The 14,930-nt window shown below is 43.3% G+C and overlaps 1 protein-coding gene across 1 annotated transcript; it reads right to left on the bottom strand.

The window, feature by feature from the left end:
* Positions 1–1,873: 1,873 nt before the first annotated feature.
* chrna6 (cholinergic receptor, nicotinic, alpha 6) lies at positions 1,874–14,331 on the bottom strand. Its single transcript, XM_062478521.1, has 8 exons — positions 13,938–14,331; positions 9,659–9,798; positions 8,469–8,513; positions 6,729–6,838; positions 5,877–6,084; positions 5,029–5,640; positions 4,541–4,813; positions 1,874–3,848 (listed from the first exon to the last, which is right to left on the bottom strand). Exons 1-8 carry the CDS (start codon positions 13,993–13,995, stop codon positions 3,723–3,725), a joined length of 1,572 nt encoding a protein of 523 aa, XP_062334505.1. The 5' UTR covers positions 13,996–14,331; the 3' UTR covers positions 1,874–3,722.
* Positions 14,332–14,930: the final 599 nt, after the last annotated feature.

Genomic DNA, 14,930 nt, shown 5'->3' with positions numbered 1-14,930 from the left:
AACACTTTGACTTTCCGTTTCTGTAGCAACAGAATTCCAATTCCATTTGACCTTCATGAGTTGTGGACGAGGCTTCTGTTTGCCTTGGCTGTGTACAATAGATTCTGGTGTTTAACTTTAAACACCAGGCTAAAAGCCTCTAGACAAAGAGTTGTGTAGCCAAAACATTTAGGCCCATTAAAATCTTCTGACCCTCAGGTGTGTAGAAACTCATGCCAGGCATGGCTGTCATCTCAGTGCCCTTCTCACCCCAGAAATGCCCTCCCTTGCCGAAAAATCAATTATTGAGACTCTGTAAGACAAGATCCCTCCTGTGTGTGTGGGACTGTGTGTGTGTGGGACTGTGTGTGTGGGACTGTGTGTGGGACTGTGTGTGTGTGGCCTCACCCTGTCATGCCTATTTTCCTTACCTTCATTTATACTATAAGAAAAAACTGAAAACTAAATAGTCCTATAAGTGTTCTGCTCTGTGTGTGGCTTACCAACATCTTAATATCAGACTACATCATAGGCACTGTACACTAATTAGACTAATAACCCTGCCTTCATCCAACCATGTATCTTTCTCTCTCTCTCTCTCTCTCTCTCTCTCTCTCTCTCTCTCTCTCTCTCTCTCTCTCTTTCTCTCTATTTGTCTTATGTCTTTACAGAATTCCCTTGGCTTTTCAATACCATCTCCCCCCTTTTCACATCCCCTCCTCCTTTCACATCCCCTCCTCCTTTCACATCCCCACCTCCTTTCACATCCCCTCCTCCTTTCACATCCCCTCCTCCTTTCACATCCCCTCCTCCTTTCACATCCCCTCCTCCTTTCACATCCCCTCCTCCTTTCACATCCCCTCCTCCTTTCACATCCCCTCCTCCTATCACATCCCCACCTCCTTTCACATCCCCTCCTCCTTTCACATCCCCTCCTCCTTTCACATCCCCTCCTCCTTTCACATCCCCTCCTCCTTTCACATCCCCTCCTCCTTTCACATCCCCTCCTCCTTTCACATCCCCTCCTCCTTTCACATCCCCTCCTCCTTTCACATCTCCACCTCCTTTCTTTCTCATCCCACCTCCCATGTGTCTCTTCTCTCTACCTCCATGTGTTGTATTGACTCTTTGTTATCATAGTCCCTCAACACACACTTCTATCTCTCACTCTCTCTTTCTCCCTCCTTTCACATTCTGAACCATTGTTGCTTCCATAGGCCATTGTATTCTGGGTGTGCAGAAGGCCACAGGGGTATCTCAGTGCCTGCACAACGTGTGTGTTTTTAATTGCCAACTCTGTGTGTTTTTACAACGTGTGTGTTTTTAATTGCCAACTCTCCTGGATCTGTCTTTTATCTATGACACACAAAATATGATATTTGCATAAATAAGGATTAACCATTTGTTTGAGCACTGACCAGATGGAAGAATGGAAAACGTGAATGCATCTATTGTGCCATATATTACAATGTTATATGTTTGCAATCGAGCTCTAGCATGGATTGTTTATAGACAGTGCACCAATACTGTGGGTACAATTGGCTAAAGGCAGACTTTGTATTCAATTTATTCTAAACAAAATGTGTTTGCAGACATCACAGTGTCCACACAAACCTTCCTCCCTTCTTTCCTTTGATTCCCCATATTTCACTTGTCCCTCCACACCACAAATAGCACCACTCCGCATACTTACTGTTGAGATCTTTTAAGCACTCAAACCACAATTTCAGCCATAACAACTTCTTACCCTGCTGTCTATTGTAAGAAACTATATTAACTTTAACTCAGCTCTAATGATTATGCTAACGCTAACGCTTCCATTATTGGTCTTATGTTAACGTGGCCCAGTGCTAAAGCTAACACTAGAACAGGCTATGTGAAAGCATTCCTCGGATGGCACAGTAGTCTCTCAAAGGAAGATTACATTACAAGTGAGTCAAACTGTTTTCGATCTCCATACTGTGTGTATGTGTGTGAATTTGTGAGTGTGTATGAAAGTATGTCTCAGAGTTAGAGCATGTGTGTCCAGATTTAGAGACCCAGTGAGTGTGTGTCATCGTCCGAGTGTGTGTGTTTCCACATTAAAATGTCTATTCAGGGAGATGGGGAAGATGGGGTGTACTAACATTCTTTGACAGACTGACGGAGAGATGGAGAGGTGGAGAAGAAAAGAAGGAGAGGGGGAGGAAATAGCTAGCAAAGATCCCTCTGCCTAATGCCACAGACCTGATTACATCCCTTAAATCACTGTCCACATCATTCAAGTCCTGATTCTCATCCTCTGATTCTCTAGTAGTTGGTTGGCAACCAAACGGATCATCTCTAATGACAGCTCCAGTATCGATGATCTTGGCGCTATGAAGCCTTGTAGGTAAACACACAGATTCCCTTTTTAATCTGGCTTGACGTGTACAGCTCATCTCAACACTTCCTTGAAGGTGTAAGTCACCACAGCTTTATTATGACATCTAGCTCTATCTGTTCAAATAATGCAGAGGCACTAAGAGGATGGTTTCACTGAAGATGATGAAAGCCTCTGTGACTGCTATGATCTGGTGTAGGCGCTTAGCTGACCTTGGAAGGTCATTACCAGATCAAACATAGCTTGGAAAGACCATGCGTGTCAGAAACACTGTCCAGCCACGCTTCACAAGATGACTGCTCTAACGAACATATCCATAGCAGATATTCACGTTTTGAAGAAATATCAACATTTATTTCAAATTCAAAGCCATCAAAACAGACAGAAAACGAGAGTGGGGAAGAGGGAGAGAGCGAGAGAGAGAGAGAGAGAGAGAGAGAGAGAGAGAGAGAGAGAGAGCAGAAGAAAACATAGATACAAAAGTGAGTGTCTCAGTAGTGCAAGGTGTGTATTGTTAATGACAGTCAGAATGTAATTGCAAAGGGATTATGGCAATCAAAAGCACAAAGCAGTTTTCTGGAATGGCTGATATAGTAGACTCATTTAAAAGAGGCTAATCAATGTTTCTCATGCGCTATCTGTGTGTGGTAATACAGGGCTACATACAATGGTGAACTTAATTTAAAAATGATTCGGAAAATAAACACATAAATTAATGACCATAAAAATGGATGATAGAATCCCCTGATACATTAATTCCAGAATTGAGTTGAAGGTTCTATTTCAGGAGGCTGTCATTCATGTATAAATGAATCATATATTTACCCAGATAAGAAATTAAACCTTCCAGAACACTCATAAAGGCATCTGTTTGTACTTTGTATCATGTCCATTTTCATAAGGATACAGAGCCGGAAGCTCTGATCGGTTATTCCTGTAAGATGCCCCACACCCTTCTATGAGAATACAGTCATGATGTTGTCATAGCAATACCTATGGCGGAAGTTGACTGTTTCAACAGGCTGTTAACATTACAAGGACGTTCTGAGATGTCTTCTCAGTTTCATTAGTAATTGGTTGCAACACAGAAAGCATGTGGTTAGGATTGGCTGAGACCTCGCCGATCTGATTATTAATTAGCTGTGACAGATAAAAATATATCAATAGTGAATGCTCATTTTGCTATTGGTTTCTATGGTTGGGGTTTTTATCTGGGGAATACTTATTTGAAAAAGTTTCGATTACGGTACTTAATTCAAGAGTGACTAAGTGAAAGATTTCTCCTGGTGCAGCACTAACAGCGTTTATTCAATTGGTCCAGATGAAAAAAACTGCTAATTGGCCTGATTGCTGATTGCTATGAACCTTAATTGTTTTTTGGTTATGACAGAAAGCCAATGACAGGCCGCAGGAAGAGGCCCAGGGTTCCAAGGATGCAGACCGTTATAAAGACCCAAAGGAATATCCTGTCGATCACCATGGCAACATACTTCCAGTCATCCTCCACCTGAGAATGAAAAAACGATACGATAAAGCAGAGAAAAAATAGGACGTAAAGAGAAGTGGGAGGGATAGAACAATGGTCAAATGTGGTAAAGGATAGACAGGTGACAAAAGAGAGGCGGACATATAATACTTTATAATGTAGGAGTAATGGATGTCATGGATGAAGAGCAAGGAAGTTGAATAAAGGATGAAAGAAGGATAAACTCATGTTGGGTAAGTTTTGATGCAATGACGACGTGATTTGCAAAGGGGGAAATAACTCTGTTAATGATATGCATCCAAAGTGTCAAACACAGTGACAGACATTTTGACAGTGCAGATTGAGAGGGCTGTTTTGCATATCAAAGACTGCATCACCTCTGGGAGGTCTGGCACAGTGTATTTATAACAAAAAGGGGGTTTTAACTTGAAACTTTGTTTTGGAGTCATTTTTACAGTAAAATGAATTGTGAACTGGATTGCCTAATTATTTCTTCCTGGCTCACTTTGGAAGTACATAAGATAATGTGTTTACCTTCATGCATAATACAGTGTATTACACACACATCTCACACTTTGACTGAAACATTAAAAAATATGTTTTACAGAGATACAGCATATTACTGTATCAGCTGGGAGCATAGTCTGCACTGTTTCAGATGAACCCTAACCCTAAGCTAGCATTGGAAGCTACGTCAATGAACAGGACCGTACCTCTTTGGCCTTGTTCCGACTCCTCATGTTCTCTGCGATGTATTTGACACTCTCGATGGCCTGTTTGATCTCAGGTGACACCATGGAGAACGCCACCACCGTGTTGACGCTCTGGTGACTCAGTTGGCGACTCAGCTTCCCAGGGTCTGCTGTCTCTGGGGTTTCCTTGCCGTGCTGGCAAGGGCAGGGACACTTCTTGCCAGCGCAGCCTCCTTCCACGGAGAGCTTGTTTTCTCCAAAGTCCAGGCAGTTGACCGAGCCTCCTCCGCTTTGCTGTGGATTCAGAAGGATGGAGGTTAAATCTGGTTTTTCCTGGTCGGTTTAAGATTATATTAAATAGATTTAAGATCAACATATGTCTGGGGTGCTTCATGTGTTTGGATGTCTGTGTATGCGTTTTGAAACGTTTCGAAAATATTTTTTCCTCAACATGTCAGTCTGTCCATCTGTCCATCCATCCATCCATCCATCTGCCTCCCTCCACCCACCTGTGAGAGACTGTTCTTCCTCTTCTTCGCTCCCTTTCCCCCGCTCCCTCCGGCCCTGCCTCCGGATCCTCCCCCCTCACCGAAGCTCTGCACCCCCACGGCCTTGCCGTCCTGGTCCAGCGGCCTCCTCATGAGCATCACCCTGGGCAGGATGCTGAGGAACACGGAGCGCACCCACCCGGGCATGGTGTGGGTCATGGGGGTGCGGTAGTGCACGTTGAGCACGAAGACGGTGATGACGATGCTGAGCGTGACGAAGATCATGGTGAAGAGCAGGTACTCGCCGATGAGGGGGATGACCAGTGAGGTGGAGGGGATGGTCTCGGTGATGACCAGCAGGAACACGGTGAGGGAGAGGAGGACGGAGATGCAGAGGGTGACCTTCTCCCCGCAGTCGGAGGGCAGGTAGAAGACCAGCACGGTGAGGAAGGAGATGAGCAGGCAGGGGATGATGAGGTTGATGGTGTAGAAAAGTGGAAGTCTCCGGATGTAGAAGGAGTAGGTGATGTCGGGGTAGATCTCCTCACAGCAGTTGTACTTGATGTCGTGTTTGTAGCCCGGCGCGTCAATGATCTCCCACTCCCCGCTCTCCCAGAAGTCTTTGAGATTGACCTACAGCGAGGAATATAGGATTTATTCATTTATGTGCTAAATTGCATTGCTGTTGTCTCATGGCTTGCCAAAAATTCAAAGAGCTCGACCCTTTAAAGATATTTTCATATGTTTAGACCTGAACATAAATTATACATAAACATTTTTTAACAAATTGAACCGAGAGCATATACTGAGTGAGTAATAGGTTCACTGGCAAGATTAGATATGCAGATTCGAACAGGGTATCTTCTGACCTTGGAGCCGATGAGGACTAGGTCGATCTTGGCCTTGTCGTAGGTCCATGAGCCGAACTTCATGGAGCAGTTCTGGTAGTCGAAGGGGAAGTAGGTGATGTCCATGGGGCAGGAGGACTTGAAGATGGCAGGGGGGACCCAAGTGATGGTGCCGTCAAACTTCAGCAGAGCCTTGGTCTTGTCCTCCACCAGGAAGTCCCCCACAGCACTGGAGAGGAGGGGGAGGGGCCAGATGGGAGGAGGGAGGGAGATGGAGAGGGTGGAGGGGAGAAGGAAGTGGACATTGGAGAGAGGGGAGAAGAGGTATTTGAAGGGACAGAGTGGTATGGTGGAAGAGAGCAAGACACAGAGAGAAAGAGAGAGAGAGAGACAGAGAGAGACAGAGAGAGAGAGAGAGAGAGAGAGAGAGAGAGAGAGAGAGAGAGAGAGAGAGAGAGAGAGAGAGAGAGAGAGAGAGAGAGAGAGAGAGAGAGAGAGAGAGAGATATGGATGATTGGAGTGGACAAAGAAGGAGAGAATATTGATTGGTAAAGTGAATGAGAAAGAAGAAGGGTAGAAAGCGAATTAGCCCTCCATTGTGAGAAGGACCTTCAAATAACTTCAGTTGATTTGTACTGTGACACTCTTGGAATCAGGAGAAGGGAGAAAGAAATTAGAGCAATGGGAAATAAGTTAAATAGAATGGAGTGAAAAGGCCTCTTTCACCGCTTAATATAAAGATTTGAAAAAGATTTGAAGAATTGTTAAGATCCAAATAAGTGCAATAAACACGGTTTTGCAAAACAAGAAACTAGAGGATTCAGTGATGCTGAGGATGATGATAGTAATGAATGTAAAGTCCTGAGAACGAACTTGTTGTAAAGCACGATGTCTGGTCTCCAGATCTTGTTGGATGGAACTCTGATGAACTCTATCCCATCAAACTCCACCGGGGCCCACTTCAACTTGTAGTCATTCCAGATCTGAAAGAAAGAGCGCTCACACGTCAGTATGTGTGTCTGTGCTAATGCTCCTTGAAAAGCAAGATACGAGGAGAAGTTCTCTTCCCTTCTAAAGGTGACAGACTGATAAGAGACACACACACAATGGTTTGAATGGTCGAGGTCAGAAAACGTCACCTAAGATTATTCTTTTTTACCAAAGGACAACTTGGACATTCACTATTAGAGCCTTTAGTTTGCTATTCAGTCTGAAGCAGAGGAACTCAAATCAGAGGGACAGAGAGGAAGAAAAAGAAGAAAGAGAGATTTTCAAATGAAGATGGTTTGTTAACCACAGTTTCCTTGCGTTCGCTTTAGCTGATTCATCAATTTGTCAAATGCTTATGATTGCAATGACTGCGGGACAAATTAACTTCAAACACGCAACATGCTATGGATTTCCAGTTTGTTTTGATGAAGGCTTGATGTATGCTAGGAGTATGGTTGTGTGCTAATGTTTTGTCTTGGCCACCAAATGCTAATTAAGTTTCAGATTAAATATTTGCAGTAAACAACTACTGCAGAAAGAAAGATCAAACATGAGAATGGCTTGTTTATAAATGTATGTCACAGTAGTGTGCCATAATCAATAAGAACATGCCATAATCAATACAGAGACACACTGTGTGACCTTAAGTCCACTGCTTTGAGCCACTGCTTTGTGTAAAAAGGCATGACCTCCGTCTCCAATGTATTGCATTCATTGTTTATATGCTTGATTTACAATTGCCTTTATATTCCTTTAAATATGCCTTTAAATTCAGATTGCCACAGGACAATTTTAAAATGAGTCACTGGCGTCCTCACTGTTTTTCGGGGGAAAGCGAGGGACACCTCTGCTTTAACAGTATATAATCCCTGAGCTGTGTGATGCAGCTGGAAGGAGGTAAAGGGAGGGAGGGAACATAATTGCCAAACTTGAAGGACAGCAAAGAGGGGAGGAAAGAGGGAAAGACAGAGAAAGAGACAAAAAGAAAGAGACAAAAAGACAGTTTTATGTAAAGTAAAGTGAGAGAGTTGCTTTCAATGCCTTTTGTTCCAAGCTAAAAACTCTATGAATGATAATTACCTACTGCGTTTCTATGCTGTTGAAAAAGCATCCAGTGGGGTTAAAAGTTCAGTCCTGCCATCTATTGATCTATGTCATGCTGCTGTGTAGCCTAGCGTGGCTGTGCTGCTCAGAAACATTGATTACTTTGAGTACATATACCTTGACCTGCTTTGAACCTCCCTAATACACACACACACTACTGCACACACATGCCCAGGCATTAAACATCATGATAGAAGCTCCTTGACCATGTGTCACACATTGACCTTAAGAGGGCCTGGTCTCTCATTCTACCTCTCTCTCGCTTTTGCTGTCCCTTTGCCCATTCTTCGCTCTCCATCATTCTCTGCCTCTCTCGTTCTTTCTCTCTCTCTCACACTCACAAACACACACACACAGTATGGGACCATCCATATTGACAACGATGTGTTATCCACAGAATGTAAACAAGTTTCGACATGCCCCCTCATCCAATCACCCCATATAATCTAACCCCCCAATAGGTCTCTTTGTATATGTGTGTGTTTGTGTGTGTGTGTTTGTGCGCGCATGTGCACTTACATGTCTCAGCCACAGATTGGTCTCCATGATCTGATTCACCTCATCCTGCAGAGAGGAAAATGTCATGTTAGAGAGAGAAGGAGAAGTAGTGTGAGTACATGTGTACATGTGTGCATGTGTACATGTGCACATGCCTGTAAAATGGCAGGTGTATGTGTGAATATGTGTTTAGTAGGTGTATGTGTACATTAGGATGGCAACAGTCTATTATGGCTTGAGGCAACATAAAAAAAGGCAGGAAATACAGCGAAGCCAGCATTGACTTGAAAAGGAAATGGAAATAGAGCTTAACCTCAACAACCTCTGACCCCAACTTCCTCAACAGAGGCAGTTAAACCATGATTGACAGTTGATATTATGCAACACAGCAGGGGACCTCACCCCTGGGACCTCACCCCCCCCACACCTCTCTCTCTCCAGCTCACAGTTGAATTACCTTAAACTAGGGGGACCATATTGCAGTAAAACATTCCTTAAGTTACCTGCGAATCACACACACACAAACACACACACCCCGGAAGACTTTCTCTTACCTGCTGAGTGAGCTAAATGTCCATCAAATCAAATAAGCTTCCACTTGCAAAATGTACCTTAATCCATTCTTTTATGGACAATAATCTGAAGAGAGATTACCTTCTCTACTGGAGGACGATGCTTTTGTTATATTCTTGGGCTCTACCATCTTTGCTGTAGCAAAGATGAAAAGTAACACCATCTCTCTCTTTCTCTGTCTCTGTCTCTCTCTCACACATTTTCCTGATAATTGTCCACCTATCCACTCTCCAATCCTTCTCAGACAGGAAATTTTATATAAGTAATTCACACAGACATAACACTCTCTCCCTATATTAGACACCCGCACACACATACACGTCCACACCCACTCTACTGCATAAGAGCAGAGTGGGTGCTTTTAGTGAGATTGCTTCCTGACCACACACAGCTTGCTAGGAAGGTGATGGAAAGTTTCATCTCGAGGGCTCTGCTCAAAGTCTATGTTAAATATTAAAAACTCTCCGTCATTCTGTCTGTCTTTCTGTCCATTTGTATGGACATCTGTACGTGTGTGTGCATTACTGTCTGTGTGCATTTCTACATATTGTATATTTATGTGTGTGTATCTGTGCATTTTTGCATGTGAGAGTGTGCGTGTAGGTATTAATGTGTGCATGCATGTCTGTGTTCCCTACCACTTTGACCAGCTGGGACATGGAGACCTCGAACTCCACAGTGACGGGATCGGACACGTTCTCCACGGGCCGGATGAACTGGTTATACTTCCTGAAGAGCTTCCTGAAGAGCCTGTCCTCAGCCTTGGAGGAGAAACAGTCTGGAGACGAGGTGGCAGAGAACGTGTAGAAGGGATGAAAAGAGAGGGGATGTGGGAGAAAAAGAGAATGAAATGAGGAACGAGACAGGGAAAGAATTACAGTGAATGTTGGAAACCAGCACCAAACACCACACGAAACAAGCGAAAGAGTGATCCGAGACACCAGTGAACATCAAGCCTCAGGATTCAGTAAAAACGTGGCATCAGAGCACTTAGATGTACTAATGTCAAGGGTAGAACGCACAATCCAGAACTCGCGAGTCCTTGTTGCTCGCCCCACAGTTAGTGAAAGACAATGGAGCGTGGGGGATAGAGCAGAACCACTCAATCAGGCCTTTCCTCCCCCCCGCTGACAAGGAGAGACAGAGAAAGAAGGGAGGGAAAGAGAGCGTGTGTGTGAGAGAGAGATAGTCACTGAGAGTACCACTAATGTCATAATACAGAGACATTGTTTATCGTGATTGGATCCCTCATTATGTCATGTGCATATACTGTATGTACAAAAAATTATAATCTTACATTTGTTTTATTTCTCAGGTTACCATTTTTGAGACTGCTTAACGATCCGAGTGCTAATCAGGTGCGGAGTACTGTGGTGAAGCATAAACAGAGAGTCTTTCAAGAGACGCAGCCAGAGGAGGAAAAAAGGAGGAACAGAAAAAACGAAAGGGAGGTAAAAAAGAATAGTGTGTGAGTGTATGTGTGAGGGTCTAAAATCCTTTTAGCTGGTGCCTCTGTGTCTCAGAGCCACGAGAGTGACGGGGGTCACAGTGGACATTCTGAGTGCCGCAAACACAGACACAGCTGGTTCGTAGGTCACCACTAACAACCTCGTCCTCCTCCCATCGTTGTTATGGAGGCCATGTCCAGCAAGGCAGGAGGAGGATCCGTGCCTGGGAACCTGCCGATACACTTTGCACACACACACATCTACACGCATACATACACACAAGCTCTCATATGAACACACAGACACGTCACAGAGACTATCACACCAAGAATAGACACACATGCACATACATAGACAATGTCTCACAGGAAAACACAGATCCTTCACAGAGACTGTCTCACACACACACACATCAGGAGCGTCAACAGGGACCTCTTGTGTATGGGGGTTGAGAGCAGAAAAGAAGAACACTGATGGTTGAAACATCTAGCTCTGTTTTTCTTCTCGCCCTGAAGGACACCAGCTACCAGACCGAGACACAATATTCCTGCACAGACACACACACCACACACATATAAATACTCACAAAACCAGAAACCAAGACCTGGGCTGAAATACCCATTCATATGTTTTATTAATCTTGCTTGACATGGCATGATACATCGGCCAGCTACAAAATAATTTTAAACTTAAAGATCTATATAAACACAATGAAAAATGTACATTTACAGTATTTCACTGACCACAAAAATTGTCTTTGCATTTTCATTATTTACACACATTTACATCTTAAAGTTATAAAGATGCACAACACAAAATGGACGCCTTTTTTCATTTCGAATGATGTGATCCATGTGCCTGCTGTTGCCTTATACCCAGAGTCGCCTGGAGCATTGCTGTGCCACCACACAGTGTTTACTTCCCTATTTTCAAAAAGGCGTGGCTCCATCACAGAGCATGGACTGGAGGGTCATACTTTGGTCTAGTACCAGAAGAGAAAGGGAGGGAGAGAGAGGGAGGGAGGGAAATAAAGAGGTAATGAGATTGGGAAATGGATGGAAAGGCTGGAGGGGGGGGGGGGTTGTTAGGAAAAATAAATAAAAGAGAAGAGACAAGAAGACATGAGAAGAGAAATGAAGACAAGACAAGAAAAAGGAAAAAGAAGGCAAACACATCTCCAGGGTCTGTAAAAGTTCACTGTATTGTTTTATCCTTATAAAGTGTTTTTTTATTCTATCCTCATCTGACTTGGACTTTAAGACTATGGAGACGAGAGAAGTTTTAATCTGTTAATGAAACTGACCTTTTAAGACAGAGTCTTAACGAGTGTGGACTGTGAAGGAAGAATTGCGAACCGATTATGTGAGGATATTTCCCCCACAGCCAGACGATGCCCTCTGTGAAAATGACAATGACACAAGCTACTCAACTGACGATGAGCTCTTTAAGGCAAAGTGATGGAAGAAAAGAGAAGAGAGAAGAGGAGACAAGACATTTTACATTTAAATGTAACTGACAAGTAGGAGAATGGAAAAAAACTAAAACGAAAAGGAAAGGAAGGGATAGAAAAGGATGGAGAATTATAGCAAGGGAAGGGTCAGAAAATTAGAAATACATGTATGAGTATATATCCACTTTGGTATATGTGTTGATCAGTGTCTTGGTCCCAGATCATAGTGTTATTCTGCTTTGGGTAATTACTACGGGAGCTGGGCCCTCATCTCCAACTCAATGACTAAACCCCTGCTTTGATCAAAATAGCACTGGCATCCTCTTTATAGCTTCTGCTTACTCTCACACACACACGGGCACACACAAATACACACACATTTGATGTGGTCCGAAGGATTTCACGTCAGGCTTCATAAAAGAACCAATTATGTCAGGAAATTAACCACAGGTTCCATCCTACGTCGAGCTGGCTTTCATTGATCTATCTTACTCACTCTCTTACTCTCTCTTTCCAGCTCTCATTTGACTATGAAACATGGTAGCAATTCTATGAGAATACCAGGTGGATGTCAGTTCAACTTAGAACATTGTCAAAGAGTTCGATGGAACGGTGATGATGGACCTGTTGACGAGTCATCATGAGTGTTCTGTGAGTATAAACGCTCTGGGGGGGGGGGGGGGGGAGTGAGAGAAGGAGGCTGCAGAGAAATTTAGTAGGTGGAGGGTTGGTAGGTGGGGGGTGGAGGGGGGCGGGGGGTTAACAGACACCTATAACAAGTTAGGGTGAAACCGATGTGTATCATCTGCAAAAAAATTATATAAGGGAGTCCCTAGGCCCCAAAGTATTCCGGGTTTATTTTCGACCTCCTAACCCAATACTGTGGAATACACACACCAATTGCCTTCCGTTATTGTGCCCCTCTGCCTTCCCAGTCTCCTGCAGACTATCGTGCGTGCATGCGTGCGTGTGTGTGCAAGCAATAGTGGAGGAAGAGTCAGATAAGACATAAAAGCTACTGTGACTGAACTTGTTGCTTCTTCGTTGCTTAATCAATTGAATAGTGTTTCCATTAAATTATGGCCAAGATATGTGTTCCTTTCTTACTGTTACACAAAAAGTATTAAATCACGGATAGTAAATCGCCATGTTGGAATTTATAGGCCTATTGCAGTATTCTACTGGAATCAAATCTCTGTCACAATCGGTTATTTAGTTTACAGTCAAACCTTCCCTCCAAAGACAGGGACACAACATCATAATCCATTCCTGTTTGATCATTCCGCCTCAAAACTCAATTTACATACATCAAAATACATTCTGCATTTAATTTACGGCGGTCTACTTCACATCGTTGCTCACAAAGTCTGAAGTCTCTCTGGGATTTGCTCAGAGATGTAAACATTTCCTGACACACAATAGCTACACGATGTAGGTCTACATTCTCAGTCAACAATTATTTAACGCTTGGCTTCTCATATGTAGGCTATCCTGCTACGACATTTCTAAATGGTGTTCAATTGTAGACAGTAGGCCGACTGATAACAACCACGTAAACTATGATTGGTAAAATAGGTCTGAAGGCCGCATAATTACGCATTTATCCAGGTTCATTTATGAAATATAATCAACTTTAAATGTGACTCAAATTGTTTTGCTTGTGTTTAAAATGTATTTAGCAAGTTGAGAGATTCTTAGGAACAATCTATCATCATTCGATTCCTTTATGTCCGCAGAATTTGCAGAATGTTTCACGCAATCTAACTGAAGTACACTCGAATATACAGTAACTTACGATGTAGTTTACGATGTACCGTATCGATAATTCCCGAGTCTCATCCAGCGACTTAGACTGAGAACGGAAACCTATAACCAACTGTAGCCAGTGGCTTTTAAACAGTTTAAAAAGCATACATGTTGCAATCCATATAGGGAATGAGTTTAGTAATAGTTTATCTTTATTTAGGACACTTTGTCTCCAAAGCTATATTATTCACCAACTGAACATGAGTGTCTTACCTTGCGTAATTAACAAGAAGAGAAGAAGTAACAAAGTCCCTCTTAAGGCAGGATGCATCTTGTGCCCGGGACGAGAAACAGTTCCCCTGTGGAAACGATGCTTATTTAATCTGTAAGAGAGAAGAGTTGCAAACGTATGCTCTCTCCCCTGATAAACCGTCGGTCTCGCGCTGTGCGACTCTCCGCTCGTTCTCTGCTCACGAGAGAACTTCACTTGTCCCACCCCTTTGAACAAAAAACTCGATGCGCTCGCGCCTCCAAACGGACCCAAGATAGACAGAGATGCAAACAGACACTAGGCAATTTGTGAGCGATAGTGGTAGTGTTAGAACATGGATTATTTTTCCCAAAAACGAAATAAGAAGGAGACAGGTGTAGACTTTTTCCAATCTGTACCTCGGACAGCGCACCTGCGAAACTCGTATTAGTGCGGCAGGGGGCAGGAGTTTATGTTACAGTAAATTGTTCATGGTGTATGACGTTAGGTGTGAGGGTTAAGCACAGATTGACTGAACGACATGGCCAATTGATTAAGTAGGAATAAAGAATCAGACTAATGTGCGGAAATGTGTAGCCTATCTAGCAACTGCATGCGTAAAAGTCAGGCAATGTTATGCAAAGTGAGCTTTGTTCAATTTGTTTACAGGCATTTAGGGGGAAAGTTGAATTGCTTTGCAAAAAAAGTTTTAACATGGGTTGAGTCGTGTGTTCTTCACAACGAATACCAAATGTGTCTCCCGCGAGCTGGTGATTAATTTTAGCTTCCAATTTTATGCGCTTGGCTTGACGTCATCACAAGGAGTCATTAGGAAATAGCGGCGTCACGCGCTAAGCCGTGTCCCCGCGAAAGTTTCATTAATGGCAAACATGATCGGCAACGGAGGTGATTCGGGTTGATCAGCAAAGGTCCTTTGTATGTTGCGTAAGGGATTAACAAGCGTAGCTGTTTTGCTGTCTTTTTCATTGTTTTCTCTCAACACCTGTAGATGTGAT

Source organism: Osmerus eperlanus, chromosome 14, assembly GCF_963692335.1.
Source record: "Osmerus eperlanus chromosome 14, fOsmEpe2.1, whole genome shotgun sequence".
Taxonomy (NCBI): Eukaryota; Metazoa; Chordata; class Actinopteri; order Osmeriformes; family Osmeridae; genus Osmerus; species Osmerus eperlanus.
This window is presented reverse-complemented; position numbering and strand designations above follow the sequence as displayed.